Here is a 26,289-nt window from a genome sequence, read left to right as displayed (position 1 = left end):
CTTCTTTAAGTTCTGCAAACTTCTGTAGTTTTTGTTAGCCCTAAGACATTTGCACATTCTATTTTCTTTGTCTAGATTGCTCTTTCCTCCCCAGCTCATCTAACTCATCTAGAATTTATCCTTCGGATTTCAGCTGAAGGGCTCCTTCCTCAGGGAAGACTTCTCTGATTTCCCCAAATAGGTCAAGTTCCCCTATTATAGGCTCTCAAAACATCTTCTTCATCATGATACTTATCATAAGTTGCACGTTTACATTTATTTGAATTATTTGATTAATATTTATCTCCTCACATTGCCACGAGAGCAGCAACTTATCTATCTTTGATCTCTAGTAAATGCCTAAAAGAAAACTCCTGTTTACCTGTAGTCTGCTCGTAGCACTTCTGACACCAAATGTGCATGGGGTTTTCCAACACAAGTAATTCTCCAAAACTCTCCAGACACCAACTGAGTGTCTTGCAATTCAGTTATGACATGAATTACCTGGAGTTAGCATAAACCTCACAGGTTAAGGGCTCAATGCCCCAAGATTGTCCCCCACTTCAGACATTCAAGGCTGTCACCTGTATTTCTGACCAACTGGTTATAAGTTGGGGGTTCCTATAACCCCCTCCTCAGGTTCAGTAGAACTCAGGAAAACACATTTACTTACTTATTGTAAAAGATATAATAAAAGATACAGATGAATAGCCAGATGAAGAGTTACATAGAGTGAGAGCCAGAAGAGTCTTGAGTACAGAAGCTTTTGTCCTTGTGGAGTTGGGGGTGTACCACTCTCCCCAAATGTGGATGTGTTCTTCAATATGAAAGGTTTCTTAACCCCATAAGGTAGGGATTTTTACGGAACTTTCATTACATAGTCAAAATCAGTGACTAACTTAGTTTTCATCCCACCCTGCTCCGCCACTCTGGAGGGTATGGGAGTAGGACTGAAAGTTCCAAGCTTCTGATCATGGCTTGGTCTTTCGGTGACCAGCCCCCTTTCTGAAGTTATCCAGGAGCCCACCAAGACTGGCCTCATTAGAACACAAGACAGTTCTATCTCCAGGAAATTCCAAGGGATTTAGGAGATCTGTGTCAGGAACTGGGGGCAGAGACTAAAATTCATCTTTGTGTGTCATAGTGCCTCAGGGTGTGTATGTTGAATGAATGTGTCAGTGAATAAGACTACTGATTTGGGGATCTTCTGAGAAAAGAAAGTAAAAGGAATACTTCAATAAATACAAATTACACATTATTCTTTTTTTTATTACCAAAACAGTTAAGACATCTGCATTGCCAAGCTAGAATTAGGAAGGGTTTTAAGAAGGATTCCCTCTAAAGAGAGGAATGCAAGTCCATACCAATGCTACATGAAATCAGGCAGAGTTACAAGAAAGCAGATCTCCGATACAGAGATGAAGCACTGAATACTGTCTAATTCCTATAACAGAAGAATGGATTTAAGTACAAAAAACAGATTCTATAAAATGTGACTTTAATTAGGATGCCTTTGGCAGTGACACTGTTTTCTACAGTAGACTAAAAATAAGAATATAAATGTGATGCATGTTATTCTAGGAAGTGTCAGACACGCAGTTGACGTAACACTTCACCCTCTCACCCAGAGCATCTGGGAAAGGTGAAGGAAAACAGTAGGTGGATCCAGTGATTATTTGTCATTCCAAATTCTGACTCCATCTGGGGCCTCCACAAGGTGAGAGAAACACACTAGGTATAAGGCACCAAAAAATTTCATGTGAAGGCTCAGAGGCTATCAGAATGGAAATCTGTAGCAGGTACATAGAATTCTTGGAGTAAAAAATTTCAGTTCAGAAGAAGTCATATATAATTCACTTTTCAAAAATATCTCTGAAAGGTAGTAAAAATGAGAGTTAAATCTGGCCCAATTAACTTGATTCCTGAGTTTAAAGCCAGATAAAATGCTCGGTCAAAAAAGGAAGGTTTTTGTTCATATTATTTTACATTAATACAGTAGAAAGCTGGTGATTTTTAAAAAGTATCAAAGTGCTAAATATTAAAGAGTATGTATAAAAACTCACACACCATTTATTAGTCACAGTTTTGAATAGTGCTCTGTATTTATTGTTTAAAATAGTTGTCATTTCGAAACAGCCTGTTCTAGTGCTAAAACCTTGAAAAGGAAATCCTGAGTAGGATCCTAAAACCTGCTATTCATTTTTATACTCTCAGTGGTTGATGGATAGAAATGGTAAGAGCTTTGAGTGTGAATTGCTTTTTAAGTAGCAATCAGACTGTATCCATTGTAACTGGTTGCAAAGTACAGGATGTTAAAGGCATAAAGGTGGCTTTTATTTTTTCCAGTTTTTAACAGCAATAGTTACTTCCAGTCATAGAAATGTGATGTGGATTGCAATGTATTGGGTAGCTCAGCAGTTAGATTTGATGGATTCCAGAGCTGGTCTGGTGAGTTACCTGATTTGGTCTGCAGTCACATATATATTGCTGAAGATACATATGGTGCATATATGCTGTATATATATATACACACACACATATATTGCTGGCTTAAAACTCAACATTCAAAAAAAGAAGATCATGGCATTCAGTCCCATCACTTTATGGCAGATAGATGAGGAAACAATAGAAACAGTGACAGATTTTATTTTCTTGGGCTCCAAAATCATCGCAGATGGTGACTGCAGCCACGAAATTAAAAGATGCTTGCTCCTTGGAAGAAAAGCTATGACAAATCTAGACAGTGTATTAAAAAGCAGAGACATTACTTTGCCAACAAAGGTCCATATAGTCAAAGCTATGGTTTTTCCAGTAGTCATGTATGGATGTGAGTGTTGCACCATAAAGAAGACTGAGTGCTGAAGAATTGATGCTTTTGAACTGTGGTGTTGGAGAAGACTCTTGAGAGTCCCTGGGACTGCAAGGAGATCAAACCAGTCAATCCTAAAGGAAATCAGTCCTGGGTATTCATCGGAAGGACTGATGCTGAAGCTGAAGCTCCAATATTTCAGCCACTTGATGTGAGGAGCCGACTCATTAGAAAAGACCCTGATGTGGGGAAAGATTGAAGTCAGGAGAAGCGGACAACAGAGGATGAGATGGTTGGATGGCATCACTGACTTAATGGACATGAGTTTGAGCAAGCTCTGGGAGATGGTGAAGGACAGGGAAGCCTGGCCTGCTGCAGTCCATGGGATCGCAAAAAGTCAGACACGACTGAGGAACTGAACAATAACAACATATATATATTATGGCTGATTCACATTGTTTTACAGTAGAAACCAACACGACTTTGTAATGCAAATATCCTCCAATTAAAATAAAAGGAAACCTAAGCCCTCAAGGGGCTCCAGGGATATCCAGGCTGCCTAAGAACCTTAGAACCAGAGAAGGTGTAGGCTGAGTCTACATCCTATGAGTCAGGCTTGCTGTCTGTCCCAGTTATCTATTGCTGTATAACGGACAACCCCAAACATAGTTTAAGATAACAGTTCTGTTCTGTGGGTTCACTGGGAAACTCTCACTTATGGTGTCTGTTCAGCTGCAGTTATATGTTAGCAGGATCTGGAATAGTCTGGAGGATTCTTCTCTACCATGTCTAGTGACAGGCTTGGATGTCTTGAGTGCTGGGCGCTGGTCAGGCATCTCTCCTCTCCACGCATCTGCTTGGGCTTCCTCACAGCAAGGTGGACTCCAAATGGGCAGGTTTTTACAGGAGAGCTGGTTTTCTTTGCAACAAGAGTTTCAAGGGACAGGAAATGGAAACTGTCAGCATCTTAGGACTAAGACCCTGAATCAGATACAGCATCACTTTATCATTGGATAAAGTGATCAAAGCTGTCAAGACCCAAGGGGAGGAGATATAACCCTCAGGTCCTGTGGAACAGATGTCAAAAAAACTTGTGGACACTTTTAACCCTCCTCATTCTTTTTTTAAAAGAACATTATTTTTTTTTAAATTCATTTTTGGCTGTGCTGGGGTCTTCATTGCTATGCATGTGCGGGCTTTCTCTAGTTGCAGAGAGCGGGGGCTGCTCTTCATTGCAGTATGCGGGCTTCTTATTGCAGTGGCTTCTCTAGTTGCAGAGCATGGGCTCTTGGACACATGGGCTTCAGTAGTTGTGGTGCATGGGCTCAGTTGCTCTGCAGCATGTGGGGTTTTCCTGGATCAGGGATTGAACCCATGTCCCCTGCTTTGGCAGGTGGATTCTTAACCACTTGACCACCAGGGAAGCCCATATTCATGTAGCTTTTATGCATTAATAAGAAAATTTATGTACACTGTCTCAATTTGCTCTCCTAATTGTGAAACAGTAGGTTGGCTAATAAGGCAACTAAGGTACAGAGATTAAAGGCCTAGGATCTCAACCACCTAGGGATAGAATGGAGAAATGAATCTGAATCTCTTGACCCTCAGTCCATGCTGAGGGATTCTGGTTTATCTGTTGTTTGTTTACCCTGTCACTTTGCTCTCTGACACACATAGAGCTGGGGAGGAAAGCCCATTTCCCTTTGGCTAAAGATCTGAACACACATCCTTGCAGGTGAAGCTCAAGGTGCAAGCAAAGGCAATGTTCTGTGACTGCTCAGTGCCTCAGTAAGGACTCTTGAAGCCGCTGTACTGGCCTTCACTCTTGGGGAACTCTCTCCGGATCCTCCAGCGGCAGCAGCTGGGCAGGATGGCGAAGTCAGCCAGGTCCTGGGAGCCAAAGCGCCAGGTGGTGTAGCTCCTGTAGGCGCAGTGCCGCAGCCGGCTGTTGGCAGAATCTGCATCCAGCACCAGCAAGGGCTCCTGGTACTGCAGGAGGAATTGCAGGACCCTCCTGGACAGCACAAGGTCCCTGAATAGCTCTGAGGTGGTGATACAGGCACCCAGCTTTTTCCGGCAGCACAGCTCCTCCAGGCGTCTTTGGTTCTCAGGGAGTTGGGATGGAAGGCAGTTTCCACACTGGCACCAATCCGGGCAGTCCCTGGATTTAAGGCGTGCCTCTTCGCCGAGCAGCTGGATCTCCTCTGGTTGTCCGGGCATGGGGGGTGGGTCATGAAGAGACAGAGGCAGCCGGGACAAGTCTGAAAAGTCCAGCTGTGATCTCTGAAAAAGGCAAGTTTCCAAACCCGTCAGCAGTGACAACCCCTAGGGTTCTGGGTTCTTTAATTTTCTTATGAACTTATAAGGTTACATTTAATACTACATTAATACTAGCAGCTCTCATTTATTAAATGTACACGTCAAGTCTGTGTTTCTCAAGCATCGCCTCATTTAAGCTTTTGAAAAACCTCATGAGGGCTTCCCTTGGTGGCGCAGTGGGTGAGAATCTGCCTGCAATGCAAGAGACAAGGTTTGATCCCTGGTCTGTGAAGATTCCACATGCCACAGAGCAACTAAAGCCCATGAGCCACAACTTTTGAGCCCACGTGCCTGGAGCCTGTGCTCCGAAACAGGAGAAGCCACTGCAGTGAGAGGCCCGTGCAGCCCAGAGAAGAGTGGCCCCTGTTCACTGAAACTGGAGAGGGCCAGCGTGTAGCAACAAAGACCCAGAGCAACCAAAAATAAATAAATAAATTTTTTTTTTTAAAGGAAAGCCTCATGAGATATGTGTCTGAATCTCTATTTTACAGGTTTGGAAAGTGAAATTCAGAAAAGCCAGGCCTTAGTGCATATATCCTCTCATCAGAGAGACCTCCGGGCCCCGCCCACCTGATCTAGGTAGTTCCCCTCCGCTCAGGTCCTTCTCTTACCACATGATGATGTGCTATGCTCTTCATTAGTACTTACCACCATCTGAAATGATCTTATGAACTCACATGTTTCCTGGATGATTCCTCTTCCACATGAAAGCGGGGGCCCTGTTTGCTTTGTTTCCTGCCTATATCCCCAGTGCCTATGACAGTACCCAGCACATAGTAGACAATAAATATTTGCTGACTTAGCTCTCCTTTCTCACCATGCTCCCTTTTCTGAAAAATCTATTTGTTATCCTCCAAGGGAATTTGCCATAATTGCCATCATTTATATCTATTCTTTGTGACATATACCTTCATTCACCAGACAAAGAGAGTGTGAGTTGAGTACATTAAAACTAAATGGTTCATGTACATGAATGTACACAGCACCATTATTATAACAGCCAAAGGGTGAAAATAACTCATGTCCATCAATGAATGAATGGATAAAAAACTGTTATGTTCAGGACTTCCCTGGTGGTCCAGTGGTTGAGAACTGACCTGCCAGTGCAGGGGACGTGGGTTTGATCCCTGGTCTGGGAAGATCTCATATGCTATAGGGCAACTAAGCCTGAGCGCCACAACTACTGAACCCATGCTCTGCAACAAGAGAAGCCACCACAATGAGAAGCCCACGCTCCACAACAAGAGAGTAGCCCCTGCTCGCCATGGCTAGAGAAAGCCCACATGTAGCAACAAGACCTACACAGACCAAAAAAAAAAGAAAATTATGTTCATACGGCTATGAAAAGGAATGAATTACTGACAAATACTAAACATGGCTGTTGAGCCAAACATGGATGGAACCTTGAAAGGAACCAGACATAAGGAGACAAGTAAGATTCAGTTTACATGAAATGTCCAAAATAGCCAAATTCATGGATACAGAAAGCACATTAGTGGTTGCACAGGGCCTGGGGAGAAGTGAGTGGAAGTGGCTGCTGAATGGATTCAGTTTCCTTTTGGAGTGATAAAAAAGTTCTGGAGCAAGGCAGTGGTGATGGTTGCTCAGCATGGTGGATATACTAAATGTCACTGAATTGTACTCTGTAAAATGGTTCAAGGGGTAAATTTTATATTATGTGTATTTTACTGCCCTTCCCCAACATATGAGAGTTCACTTTATACCCAGACCTGATAAAAACATTACAAGAATGGAAAAATTTTGGCCAGTCTCTCTCAAGAAGAGATGTAAAGTTCTTAAATATTAGTGAATTGAATCCAGCAGTAAATACAAAGAATAATACATTGCATTCAATGTATTTTATTGCAGCAATGAAAGGCTGGCTTAATATTTGAAAACCAATCAGTGTAATGTACTAAAAAACAGAAAAAAGAAATCTCATTATTTGAAAAGCCTGAAAAAATACATCATTCGAAACTCAGTATCCAGTCATGATAAAAATTCTTAAGAGCAGAGGGGAATTTTCTTAATCTGATAGGGTATTCTTTAAAAACCTACAACAGGGAATTGCCTGGACTCAGCACTTTCACTGCGGTGGGCCAGGTTCAACCCCTGGTCAGGGAATTGGGATCCCTGCAAGCCGTGAGGGAGGCCAAAAAACAAAAACAAAACCCTACAGCAAAGCCAACAGTGAAATAGAAAAGCTTTCTTCCTGGTTTAGGAAATGAGACAAAGATGCCTGCTCTTATCGTTTCTGATCAGTATTGTGCTGGACATCCTAACAGGTGAAACAAGCATCTGGAGCTGGAATAAACAAGAAAGCAGCCTCCCCTAGAGCCTTCAGAGGGAGTACAGCCCTTTTGACAGCTTGATTTCAGACTTCTAGCCTCCAGAACGCCGAGAGAATGCACTTCTGTTGCTCCAGGCTCCCTAGTTGTGGCAATGCATTACAGCAGCTGTAGAAAACTCATGCAGTCAGTGAAGATGTCCAGCGGCCAGAGCTGCTGGGGAGAGTGTGAATGAGAACACCCACTTTAGAAAACTTTTAGGTCGTAACTATGAAAGCTGCACACAGGCCTGCCTCATGACTGAGCAGTTCCGTTCTCAGGTGCCATGTGTTTACTGTAGCGGCAGCATTGGCATGAACCCCAAAGTGGAAACTAACCAAATGGGTAGTTCATTCAACAATTGAATGGATAAATAAATTGAATGTTTATAAAACAGAAATTATACAACAATGAGAATGAACCACTGCTACACACAACATCATGGATGACTCTCACAAAAATAGAGTTGAGTGAAGGAAGCCACTCAACAGGGTATGTACTGAATACATACTATAGGATTCAAATTTTGTAAAATTCTCTAAGAGGTAAAACTAACATTTGAATGCAGGATAATGTCTACTTTTAAGGGAAGATAGTAATTGGGTAGAGGCATTAAAGGGCCTTCTGCTATTAATATTCACTTTTAAAATCTGGGTGCTGGTATCATGTGTCGCATGGTGTTTACTTTGTCATCACTTGTGATTTATACACATTTCTAGATATATTTACATTTAATAGTAAGTATTCTTTTAAAAAGACTGGGATTTCCCTGGTGGTCTAGTGGTTAAGAATCCACCTTGGAATGCAGGGGTCACAGGTTCGATACCTGGTCTGAGAGCTAAGATCCCTCATGCCGCTGGGCAGCTAAGCCCACACACTGCAACTGCTGAAGCCAGAGCACCACAACTAGAGAGGCTGTGAGCCTCGATGAAAGATCCCACATGACGCCAGGAAGATCCTGTGTGCCACAGCTAAGACCCCACACGACCAAATTAATCAATTAATTAGTGTGAAAAGACTAATGAGAATTCCCTGAGGATCCAGTGGTTAGGACTCTAAGCCTCCACTGCAGGGGATGTGGGTTCCATCAGGAAACTAAAATCCCGTAGGCTGTGCTGCGCAGCCAAAATACAAAAAGCAAGCACTAAACAACTTACCTGGACTTTTTCACCTTTGACATCTTGCAGACTTCTCCCAAGTAGTCTTTCATTTACCATCCTAATATAGGGTTCATCCACAAAGGACACATATTTTAATGTCTAGAAGATAAAAATGAAAGGGTTAGCCATTTTAGTACAGGGTTACACCTACTGTGTATCTGAACGTATCTAAAGGCAACTGTTATTCCTACTAACCCAATGACAACCCATTAAACAAGCTAACCAGAAACTCTTGCTAACTAAGAAAGAATTGATTCTGAGTATCAGAAATGGAGCCCCTGCTACCTTAATTTGTAGACTTAGAGTATCCACAGCTTACTGCCTATTGTCTCCAGGTACCCTAAGTGCTATATAAAATTCCTTTGTTGTGTTCCCTCAATTTCAGTTATGCTAAGGTTGAATATCTCCAGAAAGTTATACCATTGCAACTTAAATTATTTATATCTTCATTAAATTGCCTCCCATCTTGGGCCATGAAATGGTGATTAATTTTAGTTGCAAAGATGAACTTCGATTTTAATTGCAAATACATGTACAATGAACAATGAATTGTGCATTCAGCTGCTACAAAAGGACAGCAGTGTTCTTGGACAAGGGAAAGAAGCCCTCTTTGTTGTTTTTAAAGTACCAGAGATTTCTCTTTGATTGGAGGAAATCATGGATTCCAAAATTAATCAAATTCCAAATGAATCAAATCAAAACCATACAGATGAACTAAAATTTCCTTTGACTACTCCCCCATCTGAGGCTCCTTTCCATAAGCAATCACTGTGAGTGATTTGTGAGTGTCCAAACCTTTTTGTATATGTTTATTACTTCCCCACACACATTTACATGTGTGTATAATGCACATAAAAATATACAGAATATATATGTGTGTATATAAATACACATATATATGTGTAGAAAATACATAAAATTAGTTTTTGTGTATAGTTGCTTTTTAACCTATATATCATACCACAGATATTGTTCCATAGTTTGCTTTTTCACTTTCAGCAATCTTGGATATTTGCTCATGTCCGTACCTCTAACATAATAGTTATCAACATGGATTCTGAAACCAGCCTGCCTGAGTTAGAATACCAGCTCTGCCAACTGTATGATTTTGGGCAAATAATTTAACCTTCCTGTGCCTCAGTTTCCTCATCTGCAGAAAGATAAAAGAAGTAGTACCTATCTAGAGTTCTACTGATAATCACACAATCCTATAAACCCACCTGTAAGGCTGTGTGAAGGTTCAGTGAGTTAATATATACATAGCACTGGGAACTCTATATGAGCATTTGCTTTTATAATTATCTGCGTCATTTTTTAAAACTGGTGCCAGGCATTCCCTACTATGGATTTATCATAGTTCATTTCACTATTCACCTCTTGGGCATTTGGGCAGATGCTCTTCATCACTGTCACACATAGCACTGTGACAGACATCTTGTACATGGGCACTACTTGGGTACCCATGTGAGTGTTTCTCTAGGACAGGTATGGAGAAGCAGAAATGCCAGGGTGTAAAGTATGTCCTGTTTAAATGTTACTAGATTGACAAATTGTTCTCCAAAGTTATTATACTTTTATTGCACAACCAGTTTAATAAATCTGACCAAATTGACAAATCCTAGAACATAAACATTTGTTTTCCCTATATCCTGCTTCTCTATTTTTGTCTCTTTTCTTCACTAAAATGAAAGGATTCATCTGAGGGAGAATGTGGATTGGGGTAGGATCCTGATACTTATCCACCATGGGATTGACGACACCTATAATTTTTGGCCTTATTTCTGCACTCTCCTCAGTGAGCCAATGGGCCCTTCAGGTATTTTGATTTTGATATCCTGTAGACACATCGAGTCTTACCTGTGTTGGCTCCACAATGGATTCATACTTCTTCTTGTAGTAGTATTCATTGACTGCGCAGAATTGACAGCACTTGCACCAGGGATAAACATGCGATCGACAGTATTTACTTGAATAAGTATTGATGAGCATGTCAACGAACACAGTGGCCTGAAAAAAAAACAGACAAGCACCTTGTCAGTGAAACTTCCTTTAGCCACTTCATTTTCATAAAGTGTGAGAAAAAGAATCTCTTACCAAACCAAAGTAGGAGAGGGTTGAACCAATGTACACGATCAGCTGGATGATGTCAAATTTCCCCCCCTGAAAACAGAGTACAAAAGATTACTTGGTTGAAATTCAGAATCATGCTTTCCTGCTCTAACATGTAATTGTAAGTTCCGGCAGAGGAGGGAGTCTAGTGCCATGAATTTGACAACTGCATCCAATGTGTTCACAGCAACAAAGATTAAGGAGACTGAAAATATGAATCCCATTCCTTCTGCTTCTGTCTCTCAGGATGTGCTTGAAAACATGGGTGTTTTAAACTAAGAAGCACTGGAGCCCACACACTGAGAGGAGAGCCACTGAAAGTTTATTTTTCCATTCAAGGTGAGGGTTTCAGAAGAGCTTTCCCTAAAAGTGATTTGAAATTACTTTGGAAACAGAGGGAAGGAATGTCTGCACAAAGTCTCCCCTTCTATGTCCTTATGATTTTTATTCTCAGTGTCTTTGTGTCTTCTCACTGTATCTTCTCACTATATCTCATTGATTCCTGTGGGGCTTATTACCACGTTAAGTAAATAATATGCTGTCAGACAAGATATGTGGGCATCCATTGGTTTTTGCATCTCTCCTTCTTCTGGAGACAGCATGCCAGTTTTTCTTTGGAGAACCATCTCTGTGCATACTCAATCCCTGTAGTTTTCAGGGAAGAGGCTGGTTCAGGGCTGGTCTAAGACCAGCCATTGTGAGTGACCCTAGTCATAATGATTAGTTTATCAGTGAGCATGTGGCCCATATTGGGCCAGTCAAAGCCAGTGGCATCTGCTGAGGTTTTTGCTGAGATGTTCTCTTTCTGTAGAGGTTGCTAAATTGCAAAGATATAAGTAGCTGCTGATACCACCACGTAGAGATGACCCACTAGGAATGATGCCAAAACAGAGGAGAAAAATGTAAGAGATGGAGGGGGGCAGGTTCCTTATGATGTTATTAAAACATCTGGATTCAGCGATACCTGAAGCCTGAAAATTGCCTCTGGATTTATCAGTTATGTGAACTAACCCAATTTGAATTGGGTTCTGTCCTGACAAACTATTTTACAGAGGGATCTCTTTCTCTTTCCTTTTAAAAAAATTATTTTAATTAAAGGATAATTGTTTTACAATATTGAGTTTGTTTCTGCAATCCATCAGCATGAATCAGCCATAGGTATACATATGTCCCCTCCCTCTTGAATCTCCCTCCCACCTCCCACCCATTCCCACCCTTCTAGGTTGTTACAGAGCTCCAGTTTGAGTTCCCTGAGTCATAGAGCAAATTCCCACTGGCTATCTATTTTACATATGGTAGTGTATATGTTTCCATGCTACTCTCCCCATCCATCCCACCATCTCCTTCCTCCCCACCACCCACGTCCATAAGTCTGTTCTCTATGAATGTGTCTCCATTCAGCTCAGTTCAGTTGCTCAGTCGTGTCTGACTCTTTGCGACCCCATGAACCACAGTATGCCAGGCCTCCCTGTCTCCATTGCTGCCCTATAAATAGGTTCATCAGTACCATCTTTCTAGATTCCATATATATGCATTAATATACAATTTCTCTCTCCTTTTTAAGCATCAGAGTATTTTTAAGGTTGAATTATTAGGTTTTTTCCCCAAGCCCACTCTTGTACTCATTAAATGACTTGTTAGGAACAAGGACATTTCTTCCCCTTTTTGTATCCCACATGCAAAGTGCACAGTGCCAGCTAATGACTAGGACCAAAGCATTCACCCTTTGAGATACCATGGCAGTAATTTAAAACACAGTCATAGGAACAGAGATGCCAGTGGCTGAGAGCAGAGAAGAGACTTACGGTGCCGAAAACCAGGATGTCAAAACGGATCCCGTAAGCTTTTATCAGGGTCCGCTTTTCAGTGTTATTTTCTTTATAGTACTTGGCAAATCTGTAGGAGGAAAAGGATCCATATTTATAAAGATCTATCTGAAAGTGATGGTATTTTATGAAAAGAAAAACTGAAACAGTAGCCGATCTAGTCTTCTTTGTCCAATCTACTTTTCTAGTCTTCTTCCAGCTCTGCTGTTGTTAGCAAAGGGAAGAACACAAATTTCTCTCTCTCTTCACCTGGAACCAAGGCACCACCTCCCCACGTCACCTCCTCTACTTTTGGCATAACAAAGTGATGGAAAGTCTGCTTTTTTTTTTTTTAATTTATTTTTGTATATTTATTTAGCTTCCTTTGTGGCTCAGCTGGTAAAGAATTCGCCTGCAATGTAGGAGACCTGGGTTCGATCCCTGGGTTGGGAAGATCCCCTGGAGAAGGGAAAGGCTACCCATTCCAGTATTCTGGCCTGGAGAATTCCATGGACTGTACAGTCCACGGGGTCACAAAGAGTCCAGCACAACTGAGGGACTTTCACTTGACTGCTCCAGGTCTTGGTTGCAGCATGCAGGATCTTTAGTTGTGATCTTCGAACTCTTAGTTGTGGCATATGGGATCTAGTTCCCTAACCAGAGATTGAAGCCAGACCACCTGCATTGGGAGCTCAGAGTGTTATAGACATTTACAGCAAAGATATAAGTAGCTGCTGACACCACCGCATAGAGATGACCCACTAGAGATGGACCACCAGGGAAGTCCCAGGACATTTTTTTTCTTTGAGTTATTAACTCATAATCTACTTATAGGTGTGGGGAGAGAAGAAAACAAAAAATGAATGCTCTGCCAAAGTATAGTATGGAACATCTGAAAATCCTATTTTTTTCTTTTTTAAACTCTCCAGATCTGACATAGAGATGAATTAGATGTTCTCAGCGCTTCAGTGCCTGTTTCTGGCTAAAGGGGTTTCAGTTTCTTTGCATCTGAATGTTCTCATTTAATGACAACATTTTCTTTTGCTCTATTAACTGATTTGCTTTTTAAAATGGAAAACCAGCATGCATCACCACTCCATGCCCCAAGGTTGCATAATCTCTCCATGCAAGCTGTTTTGCTGGAAGGTTAACACTGTAGTAAATACTTGAATTTCAATTTTCAGGGGCTTGGTATGGTGGTTCTCATACTGAGGGCAAGAATCACTTGGGAAGCACTTTCAAAAGGCAGATTCCTGGGCCTCACCCCCAAAGGGTGGTTTCAGATGGTCTGAAATGTTTCTGGGAACCTGTATGTCTAGGCAAGGGACCAGCTGGTTCTGATATAGGTGAATAGTGGACCACACTCAGAAATACCAGGCCCTCATGGGCAAGGATGCTTTTGCGTGCTGTAGTGGGTTGAATAATGCCCCCACCAAAGGCAAGTCTCAAGTGCCTAACCCCTGCACCTGCCAGTGTGACCTTATTTGGAAATAGGATCTTTGCAAGTGCAAATGAGTTAAGGATCTCAAGATGAGATCATCCTGGATTTAGGGTGGGCCTTAAATGCAATGACTTTATCCTTATAAGAGGAAAGAGAGGGAGAGTTAAAACAGAAACCAGAGGGGAAGCCCATGTAAAGATGGAGGCAGATACTGGAGGGAGGCAGCCACGAGTTAAGAACCAAGCAGTTTCATCTTGTTGGAAATGGCTTGAAACAATATTTTGGGTCAATCAAACTTTCTGTCTTAGGAATTTGAAATTTAAAAAACCACTAGAATTGGCCTATTTAAAAAAAAAAAGATGAAGTTCTAAATGGAGTGCTGGTGCTAGAAGGGCTATAGAGTTAACTCTTGAACAGCACGGGGGTTGGGGTGCCCACCCTCTGCTCAGTGGAAAATCCACTTTAACTTACAGTTGGCCCTTCATATCCATACTCCCTCTGCAACTGTGCATTCAACCAACTGCGGATTGTGTAGTACTATAGTATTAATATTTATTATTTAAAATAGTCTGTGTGTGAATGGACCCAGGCAGTTCAAACCTGTATTGTTCAAGGGTCAATTATATATTGCAAGCTGATATCCTTGAGAAGCAGAAAAAATAAGCATTAGTCACATTACGAGCAGAGCACCAGTGAAGATCTGTAATTCCCTGGTGGCTCAGTGGTAAAGAATCTGCCTGCCAGTGCAGGGGACTCAGGTTCAATTCCTGAGTCAGGAAGATCCCTTGGAGTCGGAGATGGCTACCTACTCCAGTATTCTTGCCTGGAGAATCTCATGGACGGAGGAGTCCGGCGGGTTACAGTCCATGGGGTCGCAAAGAGTCGGACGCGACTAAGCACAACAACAAAAGCCATCGGAAGCCAGAAGCAGCAAGGGGAGGTCATCCCTTGGGGCCTTTAGAGGGAGAATGTCCCTGCTGACACCTTGATTTTGGACTTCTGGCCTCCAGAACTGTGAAAAGTTTCTGTTGTTTAGAGCCACCAAGTTTGTGGTAATTTGTTAAAGCAGCCACAGAAAATGAATACACATATATACCTATTCTGAGAGCAGAGAAGCCCATCAGGCATTCTGTGCTGGGTGGGTCTTCCCTGCTTTACACGTCTTGTAAATAAACTGAATCATTGCCTAAGAACCTTTGGCCACAGATCTTTTGGTAAAGGATGAAATATGTGCAACGTGATCAATTCCTTCAACTTCCTGTGTTTTAGAAAGCTTATATATATTTTCTCATATACCTCATATAACCTCTAATTTCCTTCTCTTTTCTGTGGCTATTTGAAAATAAAGTTACCCATCAGGTCTCCACAATTTATTTTTGGCTACAGATTTCTTCTGGTGCTTGATTCCAGAGAACAAATGCTCTAACACTTTGATCTGAAAGATCAACCAGTTCTTCAGAAAGCTCAGATCTCTCCAGGAGCTAATGTTCTTAGGCTCAGCTCAGAGACTTGAAGGACATTTGCTAACATCTGATGGGTACACTGCCCTGCATGCGTCTGCTGGCTGCTTAAAAAACAGCCTGTGAGGGCAACTGGGGACCACTGACCCAGGCCTCGCTTCCTACTAACAGCCACAAGCCTATTCAGTAGAGCAGCAGGGAATGATCAAAACATTACCTAAACTAGGAGCTGGTTTCAGGGCCCTGGATGAGACTCCATGGACCCAGAGAAGGCAAAAAGCCTCTTATGGGACTTCCCTGGTGGTCTAGTGGTTAAGACTGCAAGCTCCCAATGAAGGGGGCTCAGGTTCGATCTTTGGTCAGGGGACTAGATCCTACATACTATAACTAAAAAGATCCCATATGCTGCAATGAAGTTTCCGCTTGCAGCAACTAAGACTCAGGCCGGGAGGGGGAGAAGCCAAATAAATAAATATGAAAAAAATAAAGTCACTGAAGCAAAGACAGTGTTCTTTGAAAATGCCTCTTGTGTGTTGATCTCAGCCAGCTCTTAGTCAGGAGTTTCAAACTCAGATGCCTGTAGGGGCCAGACAGATAACAGAAATAAGTGATGCAGCCAGGTATGAGGCAATAAAGAATGGTGAGGACTATAACAAACCAAGAGGGAACCACTGACACTCAGCTCCAGCTGAGGGCTCTCCTGTGGGATATGAAGCCAGTGTTGTTACATGGTTTGATTTTTTTCCAATAGTTTAATTTTCCAGAAAAAGCAGGAAGTTCATATTTTTATGTAGAATATCTCAATGTTCAAAACATTGTACAGGCCAACAACAACAATAACAACAACAACAAAAAAGTTTGAAGTCTGCTTGCCAGTTAATGATGCTGCTTTACCTAAAATATGAATAGATCCATTTGCTTGAGTGGATAACAAAAAGTCAATAAGAGTGCTAGCAGAAGGGTTAGGAGGCAGTGAATGGGTGTATGTGTGTGTTTGCACATGCACTTTGGCCTGTACTTGCATGCTCAGATTAAGTAGACACCTCATTTTATTCATTCTCCCAGGCAACTAGCAACCTGGTGGTAAGAAACAAAATACAGTCAAATGAAACATCAAAGAAGAAAGCATGTTTGGGATGATAGATGACATAGCCTAGACCAGTGCTTCTAGACCACTAGACCACTAGACCAGTGCTTCTCAAACTTTCATGTGCACATGAATCTTTTGGGAATCATAAGATGTAGATTCTAGGCACTGCTGCTGCTGCTGCTGCTAAGTCGCCTCAGTCGTGTCTGACTCTGTGCGACCCCATAGACGGCAGCCCACCAGGCTCTGCCATCCCTGGGATTTTCCAGGCAAGAGTACTGGAGTGGACTGCCATTGCCTTCTCTGGATTCTAGGCACTAGTGGTAAAGAAACCGCCTGCCAATGCAGGAGACATAAGAGAGTAAATTAAGAGTGGAAGCTGAGATTTTTACATCATAACAAGCTCCCATGTTGAGGCAAGGCCCAACATGTTCCTGGTAACAGGATCACATTTTGAGTATCAAGGGTCTAGACTAGTGATTCTCAAACTTGAGTTTGCATCCAAATAACCTGGGAGGGACAACCCCTTGGAGTGTCTAATTCAGTAGGTCTGAGGAGAGCCTGAGAATTTGCATTTCTAACAAGATGCTGATGTGGGGACTCACACTTTGAGAGTCCAGATGATCAGCAGGAAAAGTATTCAGGGAAGCTAATAAGTTTGTAAGTTGATTCCCTAAGATGGACTCCTGTGTGTGCAGTTTCCCTTCTTAACTAGGAAAGCTCACTCTTCAGGAAAGTGCACAGTGCCTATGGGGGGTTCCTATCCCGTCCTTGGAGAGGCCTTTTCTGGTTGCATCCCTGCTCCCCACCCTATCAAACTATCTTGTTTGATTTTCTTCAAAGCATGTATCTTCATCTGAAATGGTCTTATTGGATTTCTTTGTTTGTTCTATTGAGATGTAATTAACATATCATAAAATGCACATAAAACACTTACTCCTTGGAAGAAAAGTTATGACCAACCCAGAGGGCATATTAAAAAGCAGAGACATTACTTTGCCAACATAGGTCTGTCTAGTCAAGGCTATGGTTTTTCCTGTATTCATGTATGGATGTGAGAGTTGGACCATGAAGAAAGCTGAGCCCTGAAGAATTGGTGCTTTTGAACTGTGGTGTTGGAGAAGACTCTTGAGAGTCCCCTGGACTGTAAGGAGATCCAACCAGTCCATCCTAAAGGAGATCAGGCCTGAATATTCATTGGAAGGACTGATGCTGAAGTTGAAACTCCAATACCTTGGCCACCTGGTGCGAAGAGCTGACTCATTTCAAAAGACCCTAATGCTGGGAAAGATTGAAGGCAGGAGGAGAAGGGGATGACAGAGGATGAGATGGTTGGATGGCATCACCGACTCAATGGACATGAGTTGGGTAAACTCCAGGAGTTGGTGATGGACAGGGAGGCCTGGCGTGCTGCGGTTCATGGGATCACAAAGAGTCAAGACACGATTGAGTGACTGAACTGAACTGAACTGGCATATGAAAACATCTCACAGAATACCAGGTTATACATATTATATGATCTCATATAAGCCTCACAAAAGAGTTGGCTAGACAAAGGAAATTTCACCAGAAGGTTACCTTCGGTTATCTCAGGGTAGAGGAATTATGGGTGATTTTTATCCTCTTCTTTATGGTTATCTCTGTTTCCCAAGTTTTGTTTTTATCTTACAAAGAGAGTGCAGTTCTTTAATAATTCATACAAAAATTCAGTCACTGCCTAGCTCTGAGGGGAAGTCTTTTACATTCATCTTGTTGCCTTGGGAAACAAAACTAGTCTTACTGGCTGCTGGGGATACAATTCAGCAGGGTCTGAATTCAATTCCCCAGGTCCCTGGGGAGCCAAGGGCTAGTTACTGAGCAAATCTGACCCAGAGCACTGTTACCTGAAGTTGTAGCCAGGGTACAAGGACTCCTTGGCAGTCTTGTCGTCAAGGCGACGGAAACTGTATTTTGGACGGCAGTGATGGAACCATCTGTCCAGGTTGCAGTCCCAGTAGATCTCAATGCCCATGATTCCTCCCTGGGGAAGAAAGCAAGAGATAATCTCTAAGCCTCGCTGGACGTGGGTTATGCAGCCATCAGACATCTCCCTGTATGGTGATGATCACTGAAAGAAAAGTTTGCTTTTGAGGATAAAAAATGCTGATAAAAAATTTCAGAGTCCTAAGTACCATCCAATTTAACCCATACAACTACTACTTTGGCAACTACAAATGCATCTCTCTGCTCCCCACCCCCCAACATACTACCATTAAATTTACTTTCCTAAAATATAACTTTCAACAAGTAGTAGTAATGTTAGTCGCTCAGTCGTGTCCTATTCTGTGCGACCCCATGGACTGTAGCCCACTAGACTCTGTCCATGGGATTCTCCAGGCAAGAATACTGGAGTGGGTTGTCATTTTCTTCTCCAGGGGATCTTCCTGATCCAGGGATCGAACCCAGGTCTCTGGTATTGTAGGCAGATTCTTTGCCCTCAGAGCCACCAGGGAAGCCCAACTTTCAACAAACTCCTCCAGTAATCAGACATTATTAATGCCTCCACCCCCATTAAAGATTAAGCTGAAGCTTATCATACTGGAATTCAGCGTGCTCCATCACGTCCTCTCTGCTTATCTCTGAATTCTCCCTTGGAGAAAGCTGTTAGGCCAGACTATGCTTTTCCCAGACACACTTTGCATTTTCACTTCTTTTTTATTTTAAAGTAAAGCTGTATCTCAACAGCTTTATTGAGATACAATTCACATACAATTCGCCCGCCTAACATGTACAGTTCCACACTTATATTCATGTATATGTGCAACTGCTGCCACAGTCAATTTTACAGCATTTTTACTACCTCCAAAAGAAAACATGTAAACTTTAGTTATTACCCCTCTCAACACTAAGCAACCACTAATCTACTTTTTGTCTCTGCAGAGTTCCTTATACTGAACTTTCACATGAATGAAATCATGTAATACATGATCTTTTGTCTGGCTTCTTTCGCTTAGCATAATGCTTTTAAAGTTCGTACATGTTGTAGCAAGTGTCAGTACTTCATTCCTTTTTGTGGTAGAAGAATATTCCATTGTATGAATACACTACAGTTTGTTGATCCATTCATCTTTTGATGGACCCTTGGGTCGTTTCTACCTTTTGACTATAATGAATAATATTGCTGTGAATGTTTAGATACAAGTTTTTGTGTGAATATAAGTTGTCATTTTTTGGGGGTACATACTTTGGAGTGGAATTGCTGGGTATACTTTGCATCTTTTAATCTTGGCCCTTGACCTTTTCTCCCAATGAAATTTTTCTCCTACCCACTTCTCTAGCTAAATTCTACTCATCCTCCAAGACCCAGCCAACATCCTTCCCCATCCACTCAAGCACCCCTATACTCCTCAATTCATGGTTACCTTTCTCTCCTCTAAACTTCTAAAGAATCTGCTCATCGCTTACCTATACTTAGTACTTCTTTTTTTTCTACATTTTTTGAGCACTGGCCATCATATTTCACTGAAGCTTAGACACCATTGCTTGTAAGACACGCAGGGTTTTTTTTTTTTTTTAATGTTCCTCCAAGGAAAAAACTGGTGTCTGTTAAGCTGTGAGACTCCATCAACTGAAAGCACTTACTGATTTCAAAATTATTAAAAGTGAAAAAAGATATCTCTTTGAATCGATGAAATTAGGCATTTCAAGACAGTATGCTAGATGTAGTATTCTGAGGATACAGAAATGAGTAACAAAGAGGTTCTGACTTAGAGGGAGGAGAAATAATACAGAATAATCACAACTGCCTTTTTTGGGGGGGTCAGGCACTAAACCAAGCACTCTACCTACTATAGTGAATATATTAATACCTTTGTCACTTGGCATCCAATTTGCCGCCTTCTTGGAAAGCTACCTGGAATCTCCTTTGGGAAACACCTTTTCTAACTCTCCGTGGTTTGAATGGGGCTGTGACCTCTCCCAGGAATGGGCACCTGACTCGTCCTAGCCAATCAGGACAGTGCTTCCCTCTGGACCTGATGACTAGTTCAGATAGATTATGTACCCCAAGGTAGGGTTAACCAGAACTCTCCTTGAGACATTTTGCCAGAACCATAGGGGAAAAGGTCCTCTGTTGTTTGAGACCACTAGCTATGGAGTGTGAAAGTCTAAAGCAGCACTATCTAATAGGATTTTCTATGCTGATGAATATAGTCTATATTCATGCCCTGTAAGACAGTAGCCAGTGGTTATTGAAATGAGGCTAGTATGACCAAGGAAATAAGTTTTTAATTTCAATTAAGTTTAAGTTGCTGCGTGTGACTTGTGGCTACCATATTGGATAGCACAGTGCTAGAGCTTTGGTGGTTTTGACTTGACATGTGGAGAATATCATCATTAAGGAAACAATAAAAAATGAAAGGAGTCAGATTCCTGAAGATAGCATTTGAGTTCTGGGATGCAGCTATGCCTAAATCTATCATACTCTTCATTCAGCCAACAAATATTTATTGACTGTCCATTATGTGCTGAATGTTATACAAAAATGAACCAAAAAAAAAGAGCAGCACTTGGAACTTACATTCTAGTCAGAGAAAATAGACAACAGACAAATGGAAATGATGTAAAATATATAGTATGTCAGATAATGCTTGGTACCAGGGATAAAAATAAACCTGAAAAGGGCCTGCTGGGATAGAGGTGGAAATTGTCATTGTAAATGTAGCAGTAAGTGAAAGCTTCACTGAGCTATATTTGAGTGAATACTGGAAGTAAATGTAGGAGACAGTTAATACTATGTCTGGGGCTAGACTGTTCCAGGCAGAGGGAACAGCAAGGGAAAACTCTCAAGGTAGGAAGATGCTTTGGGTATACTAGAATGTTCATTCCGCCTGGTCTTTCTACACAAGTTAATATGGTTCCTTTTTTGCTTAAGTCACTTGAGTTTTGTTTCTGTTATTTGCCCCTAAATTACTTTTTATTTTTTGCTTAAATCACTTGAGTTGGATTTCTATAATTTGCAGCTGGAATAATCCTGAGTAACCAAAGTGTGGTAGTCTGGATAGTTGTCATTGTTAGTCTCTAAGTTGTGTCTGACTCTTTGTGACCCCATGGGTTGTAGCCTGCCAGGCTCTTCTATCTGTGGGATTTCCCAGGCAAGGATAGTGGGGTAGGTTGCCATTTCCTTCTCCAGGGGATCTTCCTGACCCAGGGGTTGAACCCACATCTCCTGTATTGGCAGGCAGATTCTTTTCCACTGAGCTACCAGGGAAGCCCAGCCTGAGTAATAGCCCCCCAAATATACCTAATCCTAGGTCCTAATCCCCACATCTCTGAATATGTTACCTTAAATGGCAAAAGAGGCAGCATGCGTGCATGCTTAGTCACTTCAGTTGTGTCCAATTCTTTGTGACCCTATGGACTGCAGCCCACCAGGCACCTCTGTCCTTGGGATTCTCCAGGCAAGAATTCTCCTGGAGTGGGCTGCCATGCCCTCCTCCAAGGAATCTTCCTGACCCAAGGATCAAACCCACATCTCCTGCATTGCAGGCAGATGTTTTACCACTGAGCCACTGAGGAACCCTCCAAAGAGATTGCTGCTGCTAAATCACTTCAGTCGTGTCTGACTCTGTGCGACCCCATAGACGGCAGCCCACCAGGCTCCCCCGTCCTGGGGATTCTCCAGGCAAGAACACTGGAGTGGGTTGCCATTTCCTTCTCCAATGCGTGAAAGTGAAGTCGCTCACTCATGTCCGACTCATAGCGACCCCATGGGCTGCAGCCCACCAGGGTCCTCTGTCCATGGGATTTTTCCAGGCAAGAGTACTGGAGTGGGTTGCCATTGCCTTCTCCAAAGAGACTGCAGGTGTGATTAAATAAAGATCTGGAGAAGAGGAAATCTGGATTATCTGGGTGGACCCTATAAAGACATACTGATCTTTATGAACAGAGAGGCAGAGAGAGATTTAACACAGGATAAGAAATCAATGTAGGGGACTTCCCTGGTGGTCCAGTGGTTAAGACTGCATGCTTCCAGTGCAGGGAGCACAGGTTTGATCCCTGGTCAGGGAACTAAGATCCCACATGCCCCAGAGCAAATAGGCCTGCAGGCCATAGCGAAGGATCCCATGTGCTGCAACAAGGACCCAGTGCAGCCAAATAAACAAATATAAAAATATTTTTTTAAAGAAAAGAAAAATGAAATCAGTGTGACCACTGAAACAAGATGCTATGCTGCTGGCTTTGAAGCAGAAAGAAGGGACTATGAGCTAAGAAATGCAAGGAATGCAGTTTTAAAAGGTAGAAAAGGCAAGGAAGGAAATGGGTTTTCCCCTAGGGCCTCCAGAGAGAGCATGGCTCTGCCAGTATCTTGATTTCGGCCCAGTGATACTCATTTTGCACTTCTGACCTCCAGAAGTATAAAAAAATGTGTTGTTTTAAGCCCCAAAGTTTGTGTTAATTTGTTAGTGCAGCCACAGGAAACTAACAGATGAAGGGTTTCACACATAGGGTTGTTGTGAGATTAAATGTGATGCAGGAAAAGTCCTTGTCACTGAACATGGATTTACAAAATCCTCCATGAATATGAGCATATTATTAAGACCCAGTGGTCCAGCCTCTTGGCCATTTGTCATCCTCCATCCTTTGACCCACCCTCCCCACATTCCATTTTACAAACAGGCATCACCAACCTGAATTGCCATTTCTGAAAAATTATCTCCTGTTTCTTGGAAGATATCTCCTAGTCGGAAAATGGGACACTGTGGATTCCGAGTCTTGTGAAAGGTGCAAGTGCTGTTTAAATCCGGCAAGATGTTTCTCCTGCATATGATGGAAGGCAAACAAGCATCTTTAGTGAAAACTGGGATCCATCTCTTTCATGGGCGTGAACCAGTGTGGTACCTGGCACTTCGAGGGCCTCCAATGATCCTGCCTTCTGGGATTCACACCCTTGTGTATTCCCCTCTTACACTGTACAGTGTTGGTCTGTGTGACCAGTAATATATGACAGAAGTGATGCTGTGTCACTTCTGAGATTAGATTATAAAATACAGTGGCTTCTCTCTTGGTTACTATCTTGCATGCTTGCTCTTTGGCTTGGATCACTTGCTCTGGGGAAGCCAGCCACCACGTCCCCAGGGGACTCAAGCAGTCTGAAGGAGAAGTCCACACAGCGAAGAACTGAGTTCTGATGACAGTCACTTGAGTGAGCTTGGAAGAAGATTTTCCAGCCCCAGTCAAGTCTGGAGATGGCAGCAGCCCCCACTGATAGCTTGACTGTATCCTAAGAGACCCTGAGCCAGAACCACCCAATGAAGTCATTCCCAGATGTCAGTCTAGGATGCCCAGAAACTTTGTGAGAAAATTAAAGCTTGTTGTTTTTAGCTTCTAAGTGTTGGGGTGATTTGTTATGCAACAGTGGATAACAAATACAGCTAGACCTTCTGGACACTTACGTGGTGTAATTGTGGCCAGGGAAGTCGATATTATTCTTGATGAGTACAGTAAAGTTTTCAGCACTCACCAAGAGCGCAGGCCTGAGAGAGAGAAATGCAAAATGGGGATCAGTGATGACAGGGACCAAGGGAGTCAGTGAGCCAGTGACCAGAGGCGCTCATTTCTTGCTTGGGTCAATATGATGGTTGGAGAGAAATGCAATCCAGTGGGCAAAACCTTCCAAAATTCTCCAGTTTCTCCAGGAAGAATTTCTCCCTTCTTAATACCCCATGGAAGGGTGGGTATTAACCACTGGTGGTCCAGTGGTTGATAATCCTTGCTTTCACTGCAGGGGCATGGGTTCGATCCCTGATCAGGGAACTAAGATCCCACAGCTGTGTGAGGTGGCATAAAAAAAGACTCCATGGCACTTACTGTGATACTTCTCACTCTGATATAATGGTATGTTTAGATATGCACTGTGGTGTGTTGATAAATGTTTAAAACAATAAGCCCTGATATTGTAGCAGTTACTGACTATTGTGGTATAAATACCCCCACCATCGCTGATTTCAAGCTACCAATAGAACATCACTGAATTGGAACTGGGAAGGGATGAGCATAAATGGCTCAGAGCTGGTACAAGCCAGCTCCAGCACACTCCTGTTTGTATTTTCCACAATAAGCTTGGTGATCCTGCAGGGCTAAGACAATAATTTTCTCATTTTGGCATCCTCAGCCTTTAGCACAGGGCCACAAATACATACTTGGCTCTATCATTCATTCTCTAGAGGCTCTGAGTAGTAAAAAATCCTCCATGAGTGAGAGGAGCCCACATTCTAGACTGCTGGAAGGTCCACCCACCATTGATTCATTCAACAAATATTTATTGTACCGGGAATGGGGCTGGGCCCTTGGGACGCAGCGATGAACAAGACAATCGAGGTTTTTGTCCTGGTGAGGTTGAGAATCTGTTAAAGATGGAGAGAACAGGCTCCACAAAATGATGCTGCTGGTATCAGGTTTCATGGCACAGCTGAGTAGGTGGCAAATATACATTGGGAGAAGCACAGGCTAAAGGTAGAGGGTATTTGGAAGGGAGCATCAAGAATAATCTGCTCTGGGGACTTCCCTGGTGATCCAGTGGTTAAGACTCCCTGCTTCCAGGGCAGGGAACATGGGTCCCTTCCCTGGTTGGGGAACTAAGATCCCACATATCGCAAAGCAGCTAAGCCTGGGCCCTGCAGCTGCTGAGCCCACACAGCGTGGTGCCCGTGCTGTCACAGAGAGCCTGTGTGCCGCAACTAAAATCCAATGCAGTCAAAAACTTGTTTAAAAAAGAATGATCTGCTTTTTGTTTCAGGACTTCCAGAGTGCAACTTTGACTCTACTAGGGATGTAATTATAGAAAACACTATAATTTTTGCTTTTTCACATCAATTCCCCCCCTCTAGCAGTAGCACCTCCATTTTCTCCCTTTGGGAAAGCCAGGTCTCTTCCACTCTCAGTCCACTGTCATCTCCTGCCCATCTCTTACAGCTCCCAGGGTGGGTATGTGACCTGGAGCTGGTTTAACAGTGTAATCCACAGGGTCCAAAAGTCTGTTCTTTATATCTGTGTCTGTTTTGCTGTCTTGCATATAGGGTCATCTCTGTGGGAGAAGGCGAGGGTAGGATGATTTGAGAGAATAGCATTAAAACATGTATATTATCATATGTGAAACAGATCACCAGTCCAGGTTGGATGCATGAGACAGGGTGCTCAGGGCTGGTGCACTGGGACGACCCTGAGGGATGGGATGGGGAGGGAGGTGGGAGGAGGGTTCAGGATGGGGGACACATGTACACCCATGGCTGATTCATGTCAATGTATGGCAAAAACCACTACAATATTTCAAAGTAATTAGCCTCCAGTTAAAATAAGTAAATTAATTTAAAAAATCACATCCCAAATGAAGCAGCTTGAATTTCATGGTAGTCTTAATATAGTCTACATTTTTAATAAATCATCAATTAAAAAATATTTAATCAACCAGCTTTGTGCTGAGCCATCTTGATAGAAATAAAATACCATTTTCACCTCAAAGAGTCCCTAATCCGATTGGAAAATACTAACATAAAAGCAATAATAAAACTATACAATAATGACAGAAAAAAAACAGTGTAATCCAATCCCCTTGGCTGCAGTGATTGATTCTTTGACTGTCACATGCCTTAGGCCATTGAGAACACCCCAGGATTATTGTGAGAACTATTGGGAAAGAAACACTTGTTTTCTCTAGGATTATTAATAGCAAGGACAGCATAAACCTGGAGTGCCCCAGACCACAGTGTGAGGAGAGCCGGCGTGGAAAAAAAGAACAGCTAGATGTTGGGGAGAG

The 26,289-nt window shown here is 42.4% G+C and overlaps 2 protein-coding genes across 9 annotated transcripts in view; one reads left to right on the top strand and one right to left on the bottom strand.

Moving 5' to 3' along the window:
- Nucleotides 1-26,289, top strand: part of IFT81 (intraflagellar transport 81) — a 219,202-nt gene that overhangs the window by 23,270 nt on the left and 169,643 nt on the right. The window lies entirely within an intron of this gene.
- The window catches only part of P2RX7 (purinergic receptor P2X 7), a 59,603-nt gene continuing 34,541 nt past the window's right edge, over nt 1,228-26,289 (bottom strand). For 4 of the 5 annotated variants that reach the window (XM_070475208.1, XM_020882577.2, XM_070475207.1 and 1 more), the window contains 8 exons: nt 23,930-24,010; nt 23,165-23,294; nt 18,380-18,516; nt 12,509-12,599; nt 10,689-10,754; nt 10,452-10,601; nt 8,592-8,693; nt 1,228-5,071 (listed from right to left, as the gene is read on the bottom strand). In XM_070475208.1, coding sequence (XP_070331309.1) covers nt 4,574-5,071; nt 8,592-8,693; nt 10,452-10,601; nt 10,689-10,754; nt 12,509-12,599; nt 18,380-18,516; nt 23,165-23,294; nt 23,930-24,010 — 1,255 coding nt within the window. In that variant the 3' untranslated portion in view covers nt 1,228-4,573. Of the gene's footprint in view, nt 5,072-6,545; nt 7,609-8,591; nt 8,694-10,451; nt 10,602-10,688; nt 10,755-12,508; nt 12,600-18,379; nt 18,517-23,164; nt 23,295-23,929; nt 24,011-26,289 lie in introns of those variants that run through there. The other variant, XM_070475211.1, reaches the window with a different exon arrangement.

The sequence above is a fragment of the Odocoileus virginianus genome, chromosome 12 (assembly GCF_023699985.2).
Source record: "Odocoileus virginianus isolate 20LAN1187 ecotype Illinois chromosome 12, Ovbor_1.2, whole genome shotgun sequence".
In the NCBI taxonomy this organism is placed as follows: domain Eukaryota; kingdom Metazoa; phylum Chordata; class Mammalia; order Artiodactyla; family Cervidae; genus Odocoileus; species Odocoileus virginianus.
The sequence above is the reverse complement of the archived record's forward strand: the minus strand, read 5'-3'. Positions and strand labels throughout refer to the sequence as shown.